The following is a 23773-nucleotide window of genomic DNA, read 5'->3' on the forward strand; positions in this document are numbered from 1 at the left end:
ACAAGATAACACAAGGAATATGGTTCTTTAGAGAACAGCCACTATGAACATATGCAAAGTGGTTGTAGTTATGAATTTACTAAGTTTGGGGTCTCTGAAAATTGTGTTGTGAACCATCTTTATATTCTTTCTCATAACTCTATTGCAGATGACAAAGAATGGCACAGTGGAGTGCGAAGACGCCAACAATCTGACTTTGGATGACATTTCTGATGATGATATTGATTTGGACAATACTGAAGTAGATGAGTACTTTTTTTTACAACCTCTACCAACAAAGAAAAGAAGAGCGCTTCTAAGAGCCTCTGGTGTGAAAAAGATCGACGTGGAGGAGAAACACGAGCTGCGAGCAATCCGCCTATCAAGGGAGGATTGTGGCTGTGAATGCAGAATTTTCTGTGACCCAGAATCATGCACATGCAGCCTTGGAGGCATAAAGTGTCAGGTAAGACACTAGATTACAATATATCCTGAAGAAATGTGTGTGTGTGTTTGTGTGTGTATATATATATATATATATATATATAAGTGTGTGTGTGTGTGTGTGTGTATTTGACAATCCTTTAAACAGATATATCATCCTTATTTCTAATGAACATACAGAAAGCCATTTTTAAACAACTTCCCAACGTAAAGTCCATAAGGTCTGACTCTGTTCCCAGTAGGCCCCCAATGCCATCTCAGGCAACACTTTTCCATTTTTTTTGCCAAATCGCTGTCATGTCTGGTATAACATGTTGTCCACCCTTATTGCTCGTATCCTTCCTAGAACTGAAAGAAGTCATTCAAATAACAACGTAGATATTACACCTGATGCAACATCCAGTCTGGGACAAGTGTTCACTTATCATAATGTCAGGGCCATCAAAAGAACATCCATAGATAAACTATCAAAAGTGTGTCGTCTGAACTGATGGCTCTTCATCTCCCATTTTCTTAAAGATGTATCTAACACACTTCTTCTGGCACCTGTAATCTTTATCTAGCATTCCTGAAACTGTCAGGGTTTCATCCCTGACAATACTATTTAAGGTCCAGTTAAGTAGAGAAATGCAGATCCAGATGAACACAGTACCAGATTCCATTATAGCAGAAGAAGCCTCCAGCACAGTTCATTGAGGCTCTGTGAAGCATTCCATTTTGCCTTCACAAGCTGGTGTCAAGATTGTGTTCTTTCACAGACACAATCTCCTAGCTCTTGGCCTTGTGCTCGAAATAGTTGACAAGCTATTCCAACAGACAATAAAGCCTATTGTTCAGGTATGCTCACCACCTCCAAAACTCAGGCTTATTATTTATTCATCTGCTAAAACTAGCATAGCGCTTAGAGACAGTACAGTGAGGGTGTAAGGGCTATTAATTGTGATGTAACACATTTTCCCTAATTTCACTGTTATTGAAAAGCTTAGCTGCTTTTTATTATCTTCTCTGATGTTACTTATATTATGTGCACTAGATCTCAGAATTTTAAAATAACTATTTTAAAATAAGTATGTTGCAATACATATTCTGTTTGTAGTGGTCTTAAGTGTGTAACTGTAAATCATTAATAAGTGATTGCTTGGATTACCACTGCTGCCTGTTAGTAACCCAAAAGCATTGATACCACCATCTCATGTATTAGGTCGGATTCTGCAGGGCTATAACAACCTGTTTTTACATTCAGCACTGGTGCATTGAACTAAGTTCACTTGTGTCACACGTGGGTGTGAAAACAAACCTAGAAGAGCTCAGTTTATGCAACATTTCGACATAGAAATAAAGTTTTATCCGGCTCACTTTTGGTCTAAGAGCAGCATAGTTTCTGCCCTTCTCGACATGAGAAGTAACCTACCTTGTCTAACAAACGAGGTCAGCAAAGCTTTCTCAGTTCTTCTTTTCTTTAGTCTTCGAAACTCTGCACTACCCACTACATAGTATTTTCCTTTATCCCTCCGGGCCGTTTAGTTGATCTTTAATTATTAATACTGCATGATCCAGCCAGTGGTGAGCTAAAGTGAACATTTACCACTGTTGTGGGTCCATTTTAGTTAGTCGCTTGGGCACAGTGGTAGCTTAGCTTAGGCTTTTCTAATACCTTTAGTGGTATTGTTTTCATTTCATTATCAGCTGCTAGTCTGCAAAAGCGTCATTATCAGTGCTGTGGATGACATTCTGTGCATCATGTTCTTTTCCTCTGAAGCACATAAACAGAATGCGAGGCACACAGAACAATATTTTGTATTGCAGGTCCCAAGCCTGCATACACAGTCCAGCGCTTAGGTACATACCCGCATCAGGCTTCTGTGCATAAACATATTCCCTTTAAAAACATCTTTGTAGGACAAAGGGCATTGGAGGGGGTTTCAGCCAGAATTTCCATCCATGCTCCATGCTGGTTTTCGGTCGACCTTAGCCTTTGTGTCTCCACAGATCCTGATCTGGAGACTGGCAGCCTGAGCTTTTACCAAGGTAAAGGGGGTGGGGTGTGCCTCTCATGGACACTGTATGGACAGATTTGGCTCGCATCGCCATGCTCTTGCTCAGGGGCTGGAGATTAGGCTTTTAGGTAGGAATTGTATACTCATTTAGGACAATATGTTGAGGTTGTTCATATTTACATGTCTGATTTTCACAGTCTTGATTTTGTTAATATTCATTATCCTAATTGTTGCAGCTCATGCATTTTATCATAGATTGTAAATAAAGGTATTGAAAACCGTCCTGCATCTCCATGCATGCCTGTGTGTGTGTGTGTGTAAGAGACTTGTATGAGGAGAGAAAAGGATAAGGCTTGTTTTCACCACAATTTCCCCCCGAGAAGTCTTCAGAGTTCCATGCAAGGCTGCCACAAAGTACCTTTACTGGTTGGGTTTTGGTGAGGTGTTGCTAGTGAGCTGGGAGAGTTTGGCCAACAGATGCCAACTGGTGTGTGTGTGACTGAGTCGTTTACAACACATAGGTGAAGTTTTCACTCATAAAAAACTAAGAGGCGTAGTCACAACTTCTAAATCCATGCGGGTGCTTCAGTTTTGTTTGTTAAAGACTAAGGTGGTCATTACGACAGGCTGGCGGTACGGAGGCCCTCATTACGACAGGCTGGCGGTACGGAGGCCCTCATTACGACCGCGGCGGTAGCGCTGCGGTCGCACCGCCGGGGCCGGCGGTTTCCCGCCATTTTAGCCCCGGCAGTGATAATCCGCCAGGGCAGCGCAGGGGATTATGACATCCCTACCGCCAGCCTGTTTCTGGCGGTTTGCACCGCCAGAAAGAGGCTGGCGGTAAGGGGTGTCCTGGGGCCCCTGGGGGCCCCTGCACTGCCCATGCCACTGGCATGGGCAGTGCAGGGGCCCCCTAACAGGGCCCCGGCCAGCTTTTCATTGTCTGCATAGCAGACAGTGAAAAGTGCGACGGGTGCAACTGCACCCGTCGCACGGCCGCAACACCACCGGCTCCATTAGGAGCCGACTCCTATGTTGCGGCCTCATCCCCGCTTTGCGCCCGCCGGCCCAGCGGGAATGTCATAATGAGGGCCGCGCGAGTGCGGCCGCATGGCGGTTACCGCCGCCCGCCAAGGTCGTAATGACCCCCAATGAGACGTAGTCCAAACCTTAAGGTGACTTGGGTGCTTCAATTTATTTTGTTCAGTAAATAACTAAATATTTACCTTTTGAAAGAAGACACTTTTTTGACTTTCAAAATGAAGAATAATTTTTAACAAAGTCTCCCTGGTCTTAACATTAAAGCAGTGGTTTATGAAAACTCATGTCTAGCATATAGTTTCTTATTGTAACCGATTCTAAAGATTAATAGTGAAAGTAACTCTTAGTGTTTGGAGAGATGAGATGAGATTTCTCTTTTGCATTGTTGCTGATATTCAGTCGTGCTTTCAGAACAGTGGCTTTATAATTAAACTTATAAAAAAATATTAGGGAACCAAATGATCTTCAGAAGTGGCCTTTGAAAGAAACCTTTCTTTGTTAACCCTATAATAAAAAGTAATTTCTTTTACAGTTTGTACTCTACGAGGCAACCCCATGCGCACTTTGAGCTAAACTTAGCTGCTCTGCTTTGCTAATGCCTTTGACGTCTTGAAATGCTTCATTTTATTCCTCTTAGACAACACATATCTTGGTGGTCGCCATTGCCATAGGACAAATTAGAGACGTTATTGCAGCCATACCCCGCATGCTGCCAACATCATACTGGCCGTGCGCAGCAGGGGTTGGGTGTATGAGTGTGTGTTTATATGTTTTTTCACTCTGCTCTGATCTGCGGATCCCTTGCGAGGTTACACTGGGAGCCGTGCTGACCGCGGATCAGTGAAAACAAAAACATTTGGTGAGTTTCTTGCCCGTGAAGGGGCATTCTGACACCTTATGTAATTTTTCACTTTATTTCCCCTCCCCATAGACACAGAATAGGCATACCAGGAGCCCCTTTTTTCTTGGCCCCGCTTGACGAATCACCACTACAATTTCCAGACAACAGCTAAAGTAACTTGTACACTACTTTACAAAATTTCATGAAGATTAGTGAAATGGCGCCAAAGTTATTAGCACAACAGAAAACACTTTGTCTTGGGAAAAGTTGGCCCTAACTAAAACTATCTATTGCCTACGGCCAGTAGGTAGTGTTTGTGTGTGTGTGTCTGTGTGTGTGTGTGTATATATATATATATATATATATATATATATATATATATATAAATCAAAGCTTAAGGTGACTTTATAGTTGGATATGGTGATAATATCTTTACATTAAAAAATACTTAGAAATTCAAACAAAAAAAGGTTAAAGTGACTTTATTTAAAAACCTCTGAAATTCACCAGTTATAATTAACTGACGAAACTATGACTCATACATCCACCATGTACAGTGTTATCATAAATGATGTCATTTCAGTTGTCGTTAGTGATGTCATGGAACATTTTATGAGTGATGTAATGTGAGCGATTCTAAGCAGTACATGACAAGGGTGCAAGTGGTGGTAAAAACCTTATTAACAGGAAACTATGATACATACATACAGAGCTATACCGTTATCAGAGCTACCCGTATTCTATAGCATCAAAGCAAAAATATGGAACAACGTTATCTAAATTATGTAGGAAAAAACAGCTATGCAGCATATTCCATGAGGGTATTATTTTCATTCTCTTGAGCTAGAAACATTCTTTGTGAAATCTTTAAATAATGTGGCAAATAGGGTAAATGTATAAACATGCAGTAAAGGCTGCAGCAACAGAATTGCATAAATCTACTGGCCCTCACCATTGTCCGTTGTATTAGCAACAATTTATTCATGAAACCAAAAGAAACTACATTCTAATTCTAATCGGTGCCTCTTGTTAGCTGCTGCTCCATTATAAACATATAAGAGGAAAAAAACATAGTAGAAATGCGGTGAAATGTAATATGGGGCCTACTTTGCCTTCACGAGCCGCTGATCATGTTTAAAAACTACTCAGCCTCTGCAGCCTCTGGCGTTGTTGTCTGATATCATCAGAACCCCTCAATAGCAATATCAAATCATATTAAACGGTTACACATTCTGTATCATTTGGTATTGCACACCAAGACACAGCCACAGGGCTTGGCCTGTGGGCAGGCCCAGCTCCCAACCTGCCATGAGCAGTCAACCCCATTGTGCAAGACTTTTTGTCATATGACCAACCCTACATTGGTTGCCAACACCTGCTGTGGGTGGCCTTGGGTTATGCGCAGCAAATTTTGACCACTAGCCTGAAGGAATTATTTTCTTCCCCCTTGTACTGGTTCTTTGGGCCTAAATTCATAGTGGTGGCCTTCTTCTGAATCATCGTCACTATGTAAGATTTCACAAGCCCCAAACATGGACTAGTGAAATCATATCATACAAACATTAACTTTGCACTGTCTCCAAACATCCGTTAATTAGACATAGTCATATATAATTTGTAGGAAAATGTAAAACATTTGGAAGAGATTTCTAGTTTTTATTTTACTTTATAGCTCTTTTGGAGAGTTAGATCATTCATCTTGCTCCACAAACAAAGCTAAAGGGACCAACACAACATACAGCACAACTACACAATGTACGATATAGCAATGAAAGAAACCCTCAACTCATTCTGACCCAAATCTTACATTTCCATAACAGAAGGTTTTCCTACAGTCTAGATAATGTCTTCTGGTGCATCTGACCTGAATTCCCTGTGTGCAAAATGCCCTCCAATTGAGCTACATAAATACTGTATAAGTATTTTTAAATATCTGAAGAATAGGCATATGAGACCACTAAAGCAAATATATAGTACTACCTTGATAATTTTATTTTCAGTTCGTGAAATAAATTATGAGACCCTGAAGTGGATTAACACAGACCTGAGACATTGCATGCTCAGGACCCTATTCACAAAGCTATTTGCAGCATAAATCTACATTTGAAAGCTGAAATGACTCCATTTACACCTGAAATATATCCACAAAAATATACCTTGTCAGGCTTATATAGTCTTACTACTCAGTAATTATACGGCACAACTATGCCCATTTATGAAATTGTAAATCCCACACAAGGAGTAGGAAGTGAGAGGAGTGCAACACGATTTGACTTGAGTTTGTTACCATTCACACATTCACGAACTCCTCTCAGATAGTTTCCCAGCCTGGAGCTAGATGGATGGAAAGGGTATCAAAACACCCAAAGACCTCATGGGGGATTAAGATATGGAGATTTCTCCAAAGGGAAGATAGTTTCCCAGTGGACAAAAAAAAACAGAAAGCCATCCTTTACCAATCCCATGTCTGTCCTTGGCAATCTGGTGAGATATTTACATCTATATATATATTTTTTTATTCCAAATATGTGCCAAAAGAGAAAAAATAAACAAGCTGCTGCCTAAAAATAGTTGATGTGTGCCTGCAAAAAAATGTTACATGAAAAAATAACAATTGCATGTACTGTTGATAGAAAAGCACGGGTGCTTCCTAGTAGGCCGGTCCATTTGGCATGTACAGAACCTTTCTTAGTTTCAGTGCATATTGCAGGAAAATGTGGAAAGGTGTTATAGACTTTGAATTACTGTAACCTGAAGGCATGGCTTAAACACTAAAGGATGACTACATTGCCCATGCTATATGATATGGTGGGGGGGGGGGGGGGGGGATGAATAAGAAGGCTGACCTAAAACCCTTTTCTGTATGTAAGTATTTTTTTTACTTATGATTTTTGTTTATTTACATGAAGCTAGCTAGACTGCTGCAGCTGTCATTAGGCCAGACCTAAAAAGTGTGGATTCTGTCAAGGGGCTGCAGTTCCCCAATGCATAACTATAAACTGCGTATAACTGCATTAGGGAAGTGGCAGATGCCACATGATATCCACAGTTGTTTGTCTGGAAAGCTACGATAAACACAACTTTCTAGGCATGCTGGTGGAGATGGTTGTTGTAAGGAAATGCCTCCTTGGCATGGTTACCCCCTGACTTTTTGCCTTTGCTGATGCTATGTTTTGAATTGAAAGTGTGCTGAGGCCTGCTAACCAGGCCCCAGCACCAGTGTTCTTTCCCTAACCTGTACTTTTGATTCCACAATTGGCACACCCTGGCATCCAGATAAGTCCCTTGTAAGTGGTACCCCTGGTACCAAGGGCCCTGATGCCAGGGAAGGTCTCTAAGGGCTGCAGCATGTCTTATGCCACCCTGGAGACCCCTCACTCAGCACAGACACACTGCTTGCCAGCTTGTGTGTGCTGGTGAGAACAAAACGAGTAAGTCGACATGGCACTCCCCACAGGGTGTCATGCCAGCCTCTCACTGCCTATGCAGGTATAGATAAGTCACCCCTCTAGTAGGCCTTACAGCCCTAATGCAGGGTGCACTATACCATAGGTGAGGGCACCAGTGCATGAGCACTGTGCCCCTACAGTGTCTAAGCAATTCCTTAGACATTGTAAGTGCAGGGTAGCCATAAGAGTATATGGTCTGGGAGTCTGTTTTACACGAACTCCACAACACCATAATGGCTACACTGAAAACTGGGAAGTTTGGTATCAAACTTCTCAGCACAATAAATGCACACTGATGCCAGTGTACATTTTATTGTGAAACACACCCCAGAGGGCACCTTAGAGGTGCCCCCTGAAACCTTAACCGACTATCTGTGTAGGCTGACTGGTTCCAGCAGCCTGCCACAACCGAGACATGTTGCTGGCCCCATGGGGAGAGTGCCTTTGTCACTCTGAGGCCAGTAACAAAGCCTGCACTGGGTGGAGATGCTAACACCTCCCCAGGCAGGAGCTGTCACACCTGGCGGTGAGCCTCAAAGGCTCACCCCTTTGTGCCAGCACAGCAGGACACTCCAGCTAGTGGAGTTGCCCACCCCCTCCGGCCCCGGCCCCCACTTTTGGCGGCAAGGCCGGAGAAAATAATGAGAAAAACAAGGAGGAGTCACTGACCAGTCAGGACAGCCCCTAAGGTGTCCTGAGCTGAAGTGACTCTAACTTTTAGAAATCCTCCATCTTGCAGATGGAGGATTCCCCCAATAGGATTAGGGATGTGACCCCCTCCCCTTGGGAGGAGGCACAAAGAGGGTGTACTCACCCTCAGGGCTAGTAGCCATTGGCTACTAACCCCCCAGACCTAAACACGCCCTTAAATTTAGTATTTAAGGGCTCCCCTGAACCTAAGAATTTAGATTCCTGAAACTACAAGAAGAAGAGGACTGCTGAGCTGAAAAACCCCTGCAGAGGAAGAACAGAAGACACCAACTGCTTTGGCCCCCCGACTTACCGGCCTGTCTCCTGCCTTCCAAAGAAACCTGCTCCAGCGACGCTTTCCAAGGGACCAGCGACCTCTGAATCCTCTGAGGACTGCCCTGCTTCAAGAAAGACCAGAAACTCCCGAGGACAGCGGCACTGCTCCAAAAGAACTGCAACTTTGTTACAGAGGAGCAGATTTAAAGACCCCTGCAAATCCCCGCAAGAAGCGTGAGACTTGCAACACTGCACCCGGCGACCCCGACTCGACTGGTGGAGAACCAACACCTCAGGGAGGACCCTCCGGCGACTCCAAGACTGTGAGTAACCAAAGTTGTCCCCCCTGAGCCCCCACAGCGACGCCTGCAGAGGGAATCCCGAGGCTCCCCCTGACCGCGACTGCCTTAACTCCATTTCCCGACGGCTGGAAAAGACCCTGCACCCGCAGCCCCCAGCACCTAAAGGAACGGAACTCCTGTGCAGGAGTGACCCCCAGGAGGCCCTCTCCCTTGCCCAGGTGGTGGCTACCCCGAGGAGCCCCCCCTTGCCTGCCTGCAACGCTGAAGAGATCCCTTGATCTCCGATAGGAAACTATTGGAAACCCGACGCGTGTTCCCAGACTGCACCCGGCCGCCCCCGCGCTGCTGAGGGTGTACTTTTTGTGTGGACTTGTGTCCCCCCCAGTGCCCTACAAAACCCCCCTGGTCTGCCCTCCGAAGACGCGGGTACTTACCTGCTGGCAGACTGGAACCGGGGCACCCCCTTCTCTCCATTATAGCCTATGTGTTTTGGGCACCTCTTTGATCTCTGCACCTGACCGGCCCTGAGCTGCTGGTGTGGTGACTTTGGGGTTGCTCTGAACCCCCAACGGTGGGCTACCTTGGACCAAGAACTGAAACCTGTAAGTGACTTACTTACCTGTTAAAACTAACATTACTTTACCTCCCCCAGGAATTGTGAAAATTGCAGTGTGTCCACTTTTAAAACAGCTTATTGTGTTTTATGTAAAAAGTATACATGCTAATGTAATGATTCAAAGTTCCTAAAGTACTTACCTGCAATACCTTTCAAATTAGATATTGCATGTACAATTTGAACCTGTGGTTCTTAAAATAAACTAAGAAAATATATTTTTCTATAACAAAACCTATTGGCTGGATTTGTCTCCGAGTGTGTGTTCCTCATTTATTGCCTGTGTGTATGTACAACAAATGCTTAACACTACTCCTTTGATAAGCCTACTGCTCGACCACACTACCACAAAATAGAGCATTAGTATTATCTCTTTTTGCCACTATCTTACCTCTAAGGGGAACCCTTGGACTCTGTGCATACTATTCCATACTTTGAAATAGTGCATACAGAGCCAACTTCCTACATTGGTGGATCAGCGGTGGGGTACAAGACTTTGCATTTGCTGGACTACTCAGCCAATACCTGATCACACAACAAATTCCAAAAATTGTCATTAGAAATGGATTTTTGCAATTTGAGCTATTTTTCTAAATTCTTTAAAGTCCTGCTAGGGCCTTGTGTTAGTCCCTGTTAGCATTTCTTTAGAGTTTAAAAGTTTGGTAAAAGTTTGAATTAGATTCTAGAACTAGTTTTAGTTTCTTAAAAAGTATTCCAACTTTTAGAAGCATAATGTCTAATACAAATGTGAATGTGGTGGAACTCGACACCACACCTTACCTCCATCTACAGATGAGAGAGCTAAGGTCACTCTGTAAACTAAAGAAAATAGCAATGGGCTCCAGACCTTCCAAAACTACAGCTCCAGGAGTTGGTGGCAGAGTTTGAAAGAGCCAACTCCTCTGAGGATGGCAACACAGAGGATGAGTATAGTGACTTGGAGGGTGATTCCCCCCTACCAGTCCTATCTAGGGAGGACAGGGCCTCTCAAGCCCTGACTCCAAAAATAATAGTCAGAGATGCTGGTTCCCTCACAGGAGGGACCAACCTCTCTGAAATCACTGAGGATAACCCCAGTGAAGAGGACATCCAGTTAGCCAGGATGACCAAAAGATTGGCTTTGGAAAGACAGATCCTAGCCATAGAAAGGGAAAGACAAGAGATGGGCCTAGGACCCATCAATGGTGGCAGCAACATAAATAGGGTCAGAGATTCTCCTGACATGTTGAAAATCCCTAAAGGGATTGTAACTAAATATGAAGATGGTGATGACATCACCAAATGGTTCACAGCTTTTGAGAGGGCTTGTGTAACCAGAAAAGTGAACAAATCTCACTGGGGTGCTCTCCTTTGGGAAATGTTCACAGGAAAGTGTAGGGATAGACTCCTCACACTCTCTGGAAAAGATGCAGAATCTTATGACCTCATGAAGGGTACCCTGATTGAGGGCTTTGGATTCTCCACTGAGGAGTATAGGATTAGATTCAGGGGGGCTCAAAAATCCTCGAGCCAGACCTGGGTTGACTTTGTAGACTACTGAGTAAAAACACTAGATGGTTGGATTCAAGGCAGTGGTGTAAGTAATTATGATGGGCTGTACAATTTATTTGTGAAAGAACACCTGTTAAGTAATTGTTTCAATGATAAACTGCATCAGCATCTGGTAGACCTAGGACCAATTTCTCCCCAAGAATTGGGAAAGAAGGCGGACCATTGGGTCAAGACTAGGGTGTCCAAAACTTCCACAGGGGGTGACCAAAAGAAAGGGGTCACAAAACCTCCCCAGGGGAAGGGTGGTGAGACAGCCAAAAACAAAAATAGTAAAGAGTCTTCTACAGGCCCCCAAAAACCTGCACAGGAGGGTGGGCCCAGAGCCTCTTCACAAAACAATTCTGGGTACAAGGGTAAAAACTTTGATCCAAAAAAGGCCTGGTGTCGTAGCTGTAGTCAGTCTGGACACCAAACTGGAGACAAGGCCTGTCCCAAGAAAAATACCACTTCAAACTCCACTCCAGCTAACACTGGAATGGCTAGTTTCCAAGTGGGATCAACAGTGTGCCCAGAGCAAATCAGGTGTCACACTGAAGCTACATTAGTCTCTGAGGGTGGGGTGGATTTAGCCACACTGGCTGCCTGGCCCCCTAACATGCAAAAATACAGGCAGCAGCTCTTAATCAATGGGACAAGTGTAGAGGGCCTGAGGGATACAGGTGCCAGTGTCACTATTGTGACAGAGAAACTGGTTTCCCCTGGCCAATACCTGGCTGGACAAACTTATCCAGCCACCAACACTGACAATCAGACTAAAGTACATCCCATGGCTATGGTAACTTTAGAGTGGGGAGGGGTCAATGGCCTGAAACAGGTGGTGGTCCCCTCAAATATCCCAGTAGACTGTTTGCTTGGAAATGACCTGGAGTCCTCAGCATGGGCTGAGGTAGAACTGAAAACTCATGCAGCCATGCTGGGTATCCCTGAACTGGTGTGTGTCAAGACAAGGGCACAGTGCAAGGCTCAGGGTGAAAAAGTAGAGCTGGAGTCTGGAAGAAAGGCCCAGCCTACCAAGAGAAAAGGAAAGTCAGCTGGGAAACCAGCTGCAACACAACAGGAAAAAGAGAACCTCTCTTCTCAGGAAGAAGTTCTGCCCTCTGAGGGAACTGAGCCTATGGAGCTGGAACCTTATCAGGTTGAGCTCTTAGGCCCAGGGGGACCCTCAAGGGAAGAGTTGTGTAAGGGACAAGAAACCTGTCCCTCTCTTGAAGGCCTTAGGCAGCAAGCTGCTGAAGAGTCCAAAGGCAAGAAAAATGGAACACATAGGGTCTATTGGGAAGATGGACTCCTGTACACTGAGGCAAGAGATCCCAAACCTGGTGCCACTAGGAGAGTGGTAGTGCCTCAGGGTTTCAGAGAGTTTATTCTGACCTTAGCCCATGATATTCCCCTTGCTGGGCATTTGGGACAAACCAAGACGTGGGAGAGGTTAGTCAACCACTTCTACTGGCCCAATATGTCCCAGAAGGTTAAGGAGTTTTGCCTCTCCTGCCCCACCTGTCAAGCCAGTGGTAAGACAGGTGGGCATCCAAAGGCCCCCCTCATTCCACTTCCAGTGGTGGGGGTCCCCTTTGAAATAGTGGGTGTGGACATAGTTGGTCCACTAGAACCTCCCACAGCCTCAGGAAATATGTACATCCTAGTAGTAGTGGATCATGCTACTAGGTATCCTGAAGCTATTCCCCTTAGGTCGACTACTGCCCCTGCAGTAGCCAAGGCCCTCATTGGTATCTTTACCAGAGTGGGCTTCCCTAAGGAGGTGGTGTCTGACAGAGGTACCAACTTCATGTCAGCATACCTAAAACACATGTGGAATGAGTGTGGAGTGACTTATAAGTTCACTACACCATATCATCCACAAACTAATGGCCTTGTTGTGAGATTCAACAAGACATTAAAAGGCATGATCATGGGGCTCCCAGAAAAACTCAAAAGGAGATGGGATGTCCTCCTGCCATGTCTGCTTTTCGCTTACAGAGAGGTGCCTCAGAAGGGAGTAGGGTTCTCACACTTTGAACTTCTGTTTGGCCACCCTGTAAGGGGACCACTTGCTCTTGTTAAAGAAGGCTGGGAGAGACCTCTTCATGAGCCTAAACAAGACATAGTGGACTATGTACTTGCCCTTCGCTCAAGGATGGCAGAGTACATGGAAAAGGCAAGTAAAAACCTTGAGGCCAGCCAACAACTCCAGAAGTTGTGGTATGACCAAAAGGCTGCACTGGTTGAATTTCAACCAGGGCAGAAAGTCTGGGTTCTGGAGCCTGTGGCTCCCAGGGCACTTCAGGACAAATGGAGTGGCCCTTACCCAGTACTAGAGAGGAAGAGTCAGGTCACCTACCTGGTGGACCTGGGCACAAGCAGGAGCCCCAAGAGGGTGATCCATGTGAACCGCCTTAAGCTCTTCCATGACAGGGCTGATGTAAATCTGTTGATGGTGACAGATGAGGACCAGGAAGCTGAGAGTGAGCCTCTCCCTGATCTCCTCTCATCAGACCCTAAAGATGGCTCAGTGGATGGAGTGATCTATTCGGACACCCTCTCTAGCCAACAGCAGTCTGACTGTAGGAAGGTCCTGCAGCAGTTTGCTGAACTCTTTTCCCTAACCCCTGGTCAGACACACCTGTGTACCCATGATGTGGACACAGGGGACAGCATGCCTGTCAAAAACAAAATATTCAGACAGTCTGACCAAGTTAAGGAAAGCATCAAGGTGGAAGTCCACAAGATGCTGGAATTGGGAGTAATTGAGTACTCTGACAGCCCCTGGGCTAGCCCAGTGGTCTTAGTCCCCAAACCTCACACCAAAGAAGGAAAGAGAGAAATTAGGTTTTGTGTGGACTACAGAGGTCTTTATTCTGTCACCAAGACAGATGCCCATCCCATTCCTAGAGCTGATGAGCTGATAGACAAATTAGGGGCTGCCAAATTCTTAAGTACCTTTGACTTAACAGCAGGGTACTGGCAAATCAAAATGGCCCCTGGAGCAAAAGAAAAGACAGCATTCTGCACACCTGATGGGCATTATCAGTTCACTGTTATGCCCTTTGGTTTAAAGAATGCCCCTGCCACCTTCCAAAGGTTGGTGAATCAAGTCCGTGCTGGGTTGGAATCCTTTAGTGCAGCTTATCTTGATGATATTGCTGTCTTCAGCTCCACCTGGCAGGATCACCTGGTCCACCTGAAGAAGGTTTTGAAGGCTCTGCAATCTGCAGGCCTCTCTATCAAGGCATCCAAAAGCCAGATAGGGCAGGGAACTGTGGTTTACTTGGGACACCTTGTAGGTGGAGGCCAAGTTCAGCCACTCCAGCCTAAGATCCAGACTATTCTGGACTGGGCAGCTCCAAAAACCCAGACTCAAGTCAGGGCATTCCTTGGCTTGACTGGATACTATAGGAGGTTTGTGAAGGGATATGGATCAATAGTGACAGCCCTCACAGAACTCACCTCCAAGAAAATGCCCAAGAAAGTAAACTGGACTGTAGAATGCCAACAGGCCTTTGACACCCTGAAGCAAGCTATGTGCACAGCACCAGTTCTAAAAGCTCCAGATTACTCCAAGCAATTCATTGTGCAAACAGATGCCTCTGAACATGGGATAGGGGCAGTTTTGTCCCAAACAAATGATGATGGCCTTGACCAGCCTGTTGTTTTCATTAGCAGGAGGTTACTCCCCAGGGAGCAGCGTTGGAGTGCCATTGAGAGGGAGGCCTTTGCTGTGGTTTGGTCCCTGAAGAAGTTGAGACCATACCTCTTTGGTACTCACTTCCTAGTTCAAACTGACCACAGACCTCTCAGATGGCTGATGCAAATGAAAGGTGAAAATCCAAAACTGTTGAGGTGGTCCATCTCCCTACAGGGAATGGACTTTATAGTGGAACACAGACCTGGGACTGCCCATGCCAATGCAGATGGCCTTTCCAGGTTCTTCCACTTAGAAAATGAAGACTCTCTTGGGAAAGGTTAGTCTCATCTTCTTTCGTTTGGGGGGGGGGGTTGTGTAAGGAAATGCCTCCTTGGCATGGTTACCCCCTGACTTTTTGCCTTTGCTGATGCTATGTTTTGAATTGAAAGTGTGCTGAGGCCTGCTAACCAGGCCCCAGCACCAGTGTTCTTTCCCTAACCTGTACTTTTGATTCCACAATTGGCACACCCTGGCATCCAGATAAGTCCCTTGTAAGTGGTACCCCTGGTACCAAGGGCCCTGATGCCAGGGAAGGTCTCTAAGGGCTGCAGCATGTCTTATGCCACCCTGGAGACCCCTCACTCAGCACAGACACACTGCTTGCCAGCTTGTGTGTGCTGGTGAGAACAAAACGAGTAAGTCGACATGGCACTCCCCTCAGGGTGTCATGCCAGCCTCTCACTGCCTATGCAGGTATAGATAAGTCACCCCTCTAGTAGGCCTTACAGCCCTAAGGCAGGGTGCACTATACCATAGGTGAGGGCACCAGTGCATGAGCACTGTGCCCCTACAGTGTCTAAGCAATACCTTAGACATTGTAAGTGCAGGGTAGCCATAAGAGTATATGGTCTGGGAGTCTGTTTTACACAAACTCCACAACACCATAATGGCTACACTGAAAACTGGGAAGTTTGGTATCAAACTTCTCAGCACAATAAATGCACACTGATGCCAGTGTACATTTTATTGTGAAACACACCCCAGAGGGTACCTTAGAGGTGCCCCCTGAAACCTTAGCCGACTATCTGTGTAGGCTGACTGGTTCCAGCAGCCTGCCACAACCGAGACATGTTGCTGGCCCCATGGGGAGAGTGCCTTTGTCACTCTGAGGCCAGTAACAAAGCCTGCACTGGGTGGAGATGCTAACACCTCCCCCAGGCAGGAGCTGTCACACCTGGCGGTGAGCCTCAAAGGCTGACCCCTTTGTGCCAGCACAGCAGGACACTCCAGCTAGTGGAGTTGCCCGCCCCCTCCGGCCCCGGCTCCCACTTTTGGCGGCAAGGCCGGAGAAAATAATGAGAAAAACAAGGAGGAGTCACTGACCAGTCAGGACAGCCCCTAAGGTGTCCTGAGCTGAAGTGACTCTAACTTTTAGAAATCCTCCATCTTGCAGATGGAGGATTCCCCCAATAGGATTAGGGATGTGACCCCCTCCCCTTGGGAGGAGGCACAAAGAGGGTGTACTCACCCTCAGGGCTAGTAGCCATTGGCTACTAACCCCCCAGACCTAAACACGGCCTTAAATTTAGTATTTAAGGGCTCCCCTGAACCTAAGAATTTAGATTCCTGAAACTACAAGAAGAAGAGGACTGCTGAGCTGAAAAACCCCTGCAGAGGAAGAACAGAAGACACCAACTGCTTTGGCCCCAGACTTACCGGCCTGTCTCCTGCCTTCCAAAGAAACCTGCTCCAGCGACGCTTTCCAAGGGACCAGCGACCTCTGAATCCTCTGAGGACTGCCCTGCTTCAAGAAAGACAAGAAACTCCAGAGGACAGCGGCACTGCTCCAAAAGAACTGCAACTTTGTTACAGAGGAGCAGATTTAAAGACCCCTGCAAATCCCCGCAAGAAGCGTGAGACTTGCAACACTGCACCCGGCGACCCCGACTCGACTGGTGGAGAACCAACACCTCAGGGAGGACCCTCCGGTGACTCCAAGACTGTGAGTAACCAAAGTTGTCCCCCCTGAGCCCCCACAGCGACGCCTGTAGAGGGAATCCCGAGGCTCCCCCTGACCGCGACTGCCTTAACTCCATTTCCCGACGGCTGGAAAAGACCCTGCACCCGCAGCCCCCAGCACCTAAAGGAACGGAACTCCTGTGCAGGAGTGACCCCCTGGAGGCCCTCTCCCTTGCCCAGGTGGTGGCTACCCCGAGGAGCCCCCCCCTTGCCTGCCTGCAACGCTGAAGAGATCCCTTGATCTCCCAAAGGAAACTATTGGAAACCCGAAGCGTGTTCCCACACTGCACCCGGCCGCCCCCGCGCTGCTGAGGGTGTACTTTTTGTGTGGACTTGTGTCCCCCCTGGTGCCCTACAAAACCCCCCTGGTCTGCCCTCCGAAGACGCGGGTACTTACCTGCTGGCAGACTGGAACCGGGGCACCCCCTTCTCTCCATTATAGCCTATGTGTTTTGGGCACCTCTTTGATCTCTGCACCTGACCGGCCCTGAGCTGCTGGTGTGGTGACTTTGGGGTTGCTCGGAACCCCCAACGGTGGGCTACCTTGGACCAAGAACTGAAACCTGTAAGTGACTTACTTACCTGTTAAAACTAACATTACTTTACCTCCCCCAGGAACTGTGAAAATTGCACTGTGTCCACTTTTAAAACAGCTTATTGTGTTTTATGTAAAAAGTATACATGCTAATGTAATGATTCAAAGTTCCTAAAGTACTTACCTGCAATACCTTTCAAATGAGATATTACATGTAGAATTTGAACCTGTGGTTCTTAAAATAAACTAAGAAAAGATATTTTTCTATAACAAAACCTATTGGCTGGATTTGTCTCTGAGTGTGTGTTCCTCATTTATTGCCTGTGTGTATGTACAACAAATGCTTAACACTACTCCTTTGATAAGCCTACTGCTCGACCAAACTACCACAAAATAGAGCATTAGTATTATCTCTTTTTGCCACTATCTTACCTCTAAGGGGAACTCTTGGACTCTGTGCATACTATTCCTTACTTTGAAATAGTGCATACAGAGCCAACTTCCTACAGTTGTGAATTCCCAAAAGTTATACATTTACACCTTTGTCTAGCCATACTTCTACTGCTTTAATATTTGCCTTTTGTTTGTGAAGTGGGCCCTTAGTGTTTATTGGTAGCACTCATTTGAGTTGCTTTGATCAAATGCATTACAATTTAGTTGTTAGCGGAGCCTTGGAAATGATCCTTTGAGTGATATGTGACCTTTGAAAACTGCCTTCAGCAGACAGTTCTTTTTCCCCCAACTTCCATTTCCTAGTTGATAATGTGAAGGAGATGCATATGGTAGTAAGGAAGCCTACTGACTATTGCACTTTATAAACTTCTGATATATTCCACCTCTGTTTTTCTTCACATTTGATTATCAGCTTGACATCGTCTGTTGCTTTGTGAGTAACTGTTTAACAGCATACTAGAGCTGGGCTAATCCCCCATTCGAACAGATGGCCCATACATTGACAATTGACAAATTGCAAGAGGGGAGTTGCCTGATGCTCGCAGATTTTAACCCGGGGTTACTTTTCATTACATTGCGGGATGCAATAGAGACATTCCGACTGGGCTGTGGACTGTTTCTCCAATATGCCAAAATTGCAGCGATACCACAACAATTATGGCCCTTGTTCCTGGAGGTACCTGACTCCACACAGACACTGCTGACCATGCTTTCATTGGCCTGGGGTCTTAAACTTATAACCATCTATATCGTGCTCTACAAGCGGACAGACACTGCACCCACTTCCCGCGTTAGAACGCCTGGCACACAGTGTGTGAGGAACCCCTTTCACCTAAAGACTGGAGTAAAATACATGTGGAGTACGGATGGTGGCACTATGCGGGAGATTCAAACTTACACATTACTACATGATAAACATGGTATACCTCTCTTTTTGACGACTCCCTATTATATATATACAGAGAAATCACAGGGTCCTTTTTAGTGCCGGTCATCAATAGCAGATTTTTGAATTATGGTGTGGCAAAGTCCAGTTGTGGAGGAACACTGAAAATCATCAGGCTGGGTGATTCCCCCACATTATTTACCAATGCATTTTAGGCCTCCTTCCTAACAACCCCAAGAAGAAACTAAACAGACGCTTTGCGATGCTGGAGCTTGTGGTAGCCAAACGCTGTATTGCAATTAGTTAGCTGAGCACTAGTGCCCTTACATTGACAGATTAGAGTAGAGATATACTAAAATGGGCTGGTGCCAAAGAGGTACATATGCAGAGGTCTCGGAGGGATGTGAGGTCTGGGTACGATTTGATGGCCTGGAGTGCTATGGCTCAAACCCTAATAGGCTTTACAGAAGGTGACCACTCCATCTTAGAGTCACAAGGTTCACAAACACTGGCTAAACTGGGGAGAATACAGTGTGGGAAAAGTGAGGGAGACTCCCACCTATAGACTAATAGGTCTAATCCTCATGATGAGGGCTCTCTCAGTTGTGGAGGTGGAGAGTTAGCCTACGGTCCGCGCTAATTTGTTTATCCGTGAATGCTTCCTAATGAAGAATTGGAAGCCTGGGGAGGTGGGGGGAGAATAGGTAGGGGGGGTTACATATGGACAGGACTACTAATGTATCCTCTACAAATGTCGGATCCTGCAATAAAGAATGCTTAATGTCTATGATTGTAGTTGTGTTGAAATGCTAATAAAAATAATTTTACAAAAATACTAGACATGGGCGCGTTGTCTTAAGCTGTACATAGATTTATTTTTATTCATCTTTCTTTGGTATTCCCTTCTGTACCCCTCCTCTACGCAGTACCACTAGATAGGTCTGATGTTTTTTTTTTTTTATGAATTATGTTCTAATATTAATAGTATTCTTGCAAGGTAGTTTTTTTTTTTTTTTTTTTTTTTTTTTTTTTTTTTAAGATTCCCACTCCCTTCAGCTCCACTTAACTACAAATCAAAATACCAATTCCAAACTTTTCTTATTCTTTGTATAAAGCCTAGTTGCTATTCTTTTAAGTTCTAACTTCTCTTTTTTTTGAATTTTCACGTGTTAATCATGGCACATAAATGCACATGAAATACGAAAATATGTTTGTGCTAACTTTGCAAAATAACTTGAAAATCACTTTGATAATGCCAAAGTTGTGACTCTGCACATGAAAATGTATACCTTTGTATATTAAGTATTTCTCCATAAATACATCACCTTTTGATTACCTGTTTTATTCTTTACTATTTCAGGTAGACCGTATGTCTTTTCCATGTGGTTGCACCAAAGAAGGTTGCAGTAATGCAGCTGGTAGAATTGAATTCAACCCCATTCGTGTGAGGACTCATTTTTTGCACACCATAATGAAACTGGAGCTGGAGAAAAACAGAGAGCAGCAAGCTTCTGTAGTCAATGGTTGCCTTGGTGAAATAAGTGCTCGTGATAGTCCTATGGTACAGGTGCCGCACCCAGTGGAATATTCTATTGTAGACAGTTGTGAAATGGACACCAAGCCTCAGGCTGCAGTTATGCACTTCCAGTCATTTGATGGAGTGGACTGTCAAGACGAAGATGAGGACGACGAAGAAGAGGACGAGGATGATGGGAGTAGTTTTTGCAGCGCAGTCACCGATTCCAGCACACAAAGTTTGGCGCCTAGTGAATCGGATGATGATGACGACGATGAAGAAGAAGAGGATGAAGATGAAGATGGGGAGGATGAAGACAAACCTGAAGGTTTTGGGGAAGTGATAGGAACCCAAACAGAGGTTGTGTCTTTGCCTTCAGTCCTTTGCTATTCCGATCGCACATCTGTGCTTGAAAACCACTCTAAAAATGATTCCTTCTACCCCAACTCCTCACCTCTTTATTACCAAGTAGAGAATCATGCTAATAACACTGCCACCCAGATTCTCGAGACCTACCAAGTACGGGAACCAGTTAGGAACGGTGACGTTTCGTTGGCACCCTACAACATCACAGTGGAACAGTTTGTGGACTACAAGCAGCCCTCTGAAGACAATGGCGACATTGCACGGTGTCCTGGAATCAGTCCCTCTGTGATAGTTTGTTGTGCCTCCTCAGAAAGTGACAACAGCACTCCTCGTGGTCGTCCATATCCTGAACACAGGCCAAGCCATTCCCATGTGGGATTTCACTCCTACTTGAAAAGCCCACCTTTAGATGGATTTTGTCCAAGTTTGAAAGGAAACAATCAAAGTGCTCCTGAACTCCTGACCAAGGAGTCAGTAAACCTTTCAGAAAGTAGTAAGTTACATGAAGAATGCATCAAATCGCCAGTAGTGGAACCAGTACCCGTTTAGTTCTGTTCATAATGTGTATGTAAGCTATTTTATTTAAGAATATTGTATTTAATTGTTTTTCCTAAATGCGTCATATTTTCTGGAAACAGCGCAAGACTGTTTAATATTACCTTTATGACGCCATGGCCGAATATTTGCACACAAATAAGAGTTTTTAATGACATTAGAGAAGGCAGACTATCTTTAAAAACTAAATGCTATTGAAATTATCTGTACATATCGAAAAGTAAATTATTTGTTAAAAAAGACCCGCCAAAATAGCTGGAGCAAACCATCAGGTTTCTGATGTTCAGATCTTTAAAAAAAAATCGTAAATTTTAAATTCATTCTTGTTTTTTATCATACGAGAGGAAGAACTTTTAATGTGAAATCAGTTTTAAGAAAAAATCTATTTGATTGTTCCGTATGTGACATATTTATGAACGTTTGATGTATAGTTAGTGTTCATATTTAAAAAGAAAAATGAACAGCATGTTCATTTAATATCGAGGGGTATGTGGTTCTTTCCACACAGCATGCTAAGAAAAAAAATGCATCTAGGACAATATTGTGTAAAGCTTTGGATGTGGCTGCTCCAGGCGGAACATTGCATCCTGTAAAATGCACTGACTTAAAAAAAAAAAAAAAAAAAGAAATATGTGTGACCAATTAACAAATCTCTTGTCTTACGTCTTTGTTATGCCAACGGTGGCCAGATTGATGTTCTCTGATTGAAGGATGGTTTCTGGGATAAGTCTGGTGGAGGCAGAGCATGGCTCAGAGACTGGAAGCCTATATGCCTCATGCTCTGCTCACAGATTAATATTGTAAATGCAGAAATAGAGCCCTAATTTAGTGTTACTTTCGACTTTTTCCTAGCGGTGCTTCCAGAAGAGGAGGTAACTGTACGAAGTCGGGTGTTCCCTTCTGGTGCAAGGAAATATCTAGAATAATCCAATTGTGTGAAGCACTTTTTCCCCCCTTCTGTACTTTCAACAACTAACGCACTTTAGCGGCCCTTTCGGTCCCTGTATTGTTAAATGTGAAGCAAGGCGGTATTCAAGCAAATGCAGCGCCTCAGGCTTGAGAATTCCATTGACGTGAAAGGGGAGTGATGGGTGGTCTGCATTCCACGGAGACGAAATAGGTGTTACATCTGCAATCAATAAATATTGTAAATTAAATACAATGAAAATCTTAGCATATCAGAAACTAAACAAATTCTAAGGACAGGCTGTCTGTCTAAATGACCAATAATCAATGGTTATAGATTCCAGTTTGCTTCAACAGTTACTCGAAATCATATACTCTTTCATAATCAAACTATCAGAATATCTTTTAAATATTTCATTGTTATTGGGTGACTCGAGGACCATAACTTGTTTTGGTTTTAGAGCATAATTTTCTGAAGATAGGTCGTGTTACTGACCTTTAAAAACGTTTTTGCTGCATAGTTACTATGCATCTCATGAATTTTCGTTTACCTCATGTTACCTTGTAGAGCAGCTACCAACACGTTACATGCTCACAAAGGTCTTTGCTGGACAATGGTTCATATAAAGGTGTACATTTTTAGTGTGATATGCCACTTAATAATCAGTTACTGTATTTTGTTGTTCTTATGATATGAAGTATATGTTAAGTTCCCGTTTGTTTGAAATGTAGATTTGCCTTGCTGTTGTTTTTACTGTATCTGCTTCTTCATTTTTATATTTGTCAAGCTTCAGTGTTTTGAGATGTTATGCAAGTACCTTGAAAAGCGCAGCCTCTGTAAGAGTGGCTCATTTTTAGCATAAAATAGTCTGTGCTTGCACAATACTACGTGTTAATATTCAAATGAAACAAAAACTTTGTAAAAGTGTTTTTTCGAGAAAAAAAAACAAGATTCCAAACATGTCCCTTGTTTCCTTGAGTGTTTATTTTTCTCTGTCTTCATGCAGGAATTTATGGTCAATTATAATCCATTCAAATGAAAAGTTTATGATCTTTATCCTGGCACCAGGTCACTGTTCACTAGATATTATTTTCTGAGATCTCCAGTAATATGCTATTCCCTTCTACCACCTACCATAGACCTTATTAAAATGAGACGGCCGGATGGCCCGTGCAAAGTACCTATAGAAAATGCAGGGCTAGCCCTAAATTGTCATGCTTTCATACATGGAAAGCTTAGTTGGAGACTGTTTCAAAGTTCCCAATGTGGATTAAGGATAGCAATGTTTGCCAGTATGAAGGTTTGTGCCTATTGACTGCAGAGGAGCACATGTGCAACAGTGTTTTTAGAGACCTTCACAGGCTTTTGGTTGATACTGTGCTTAACCCGAAGGACATTGTCAGTGCAGTGGGTCTGCTTTGCAGTGAAAAAGCACATTGAGACACTGCAAGAAGGATGGAATTGGCCCCCACTAATCAAACTAGACCCATTGTGCTAATAATAACAACATTGATTTTTCTAAAGGTCTTCAAAATTTGGCTAAAAAAGGGAGGACCCAAAGACACCCAGGGTAGTTCCTGGGAGAACAATGACCCTTTGATGTATTCACTCATTAAGACCTTGAAAAAGGCTTTTGGAAAACTACTTTATCTGTGAACCTGAAAAGAGAAACCTGCCCTATCGTAGGTGGTCCCTTCAAGTGAATAGCCAGTGTTGGTTTCTCTGTGAAGA

The 23773-nt window shown here is 44.4% G+C and overlaps 1 protein-coding gene across 1 annotated transcript in view; it reads left to right on the plus strand.

The window, feature by feature from the left end:
* The window catches only part of CSRNP3 (cysteine and serine rich nuclear protein 3), a 260738-nt gene extending 237734 nt beyond the window's left edge, over positions 1-23004 (plus strand). The window contains exons 4-5 of the mRNA XM_069225256.1: positions 149-445; positions 20059-23004. Coding sequence (XP_069081357.1) covers positions 149-445; positions 20059-21129 — 1368 coding nt within the window. The 3' untranslated portion in view covers positions 21130-23004. The remainder of the gene's footprint in view (positions 1-148; positions 446-20058) is intronic.
* Positions 23005-23773: the final 769 nt, after the last annotated feature.

Source organism: Pleurodeles waltl, chromosome 3_1, assembly GCF_031143425.1.
Source record: "Pleurodeles waltl isolate 20211129_DDA chromosome 3_1, aPleWal1.hap1.20221129, whole genome shotgun sequence".
NCBI classification, from domain to species: Eukaryota; Metazoa; Chordata; class Amphibia; order Caudata; family Salamandridae; genus Pleurodeles; species Pleurodeles waltl.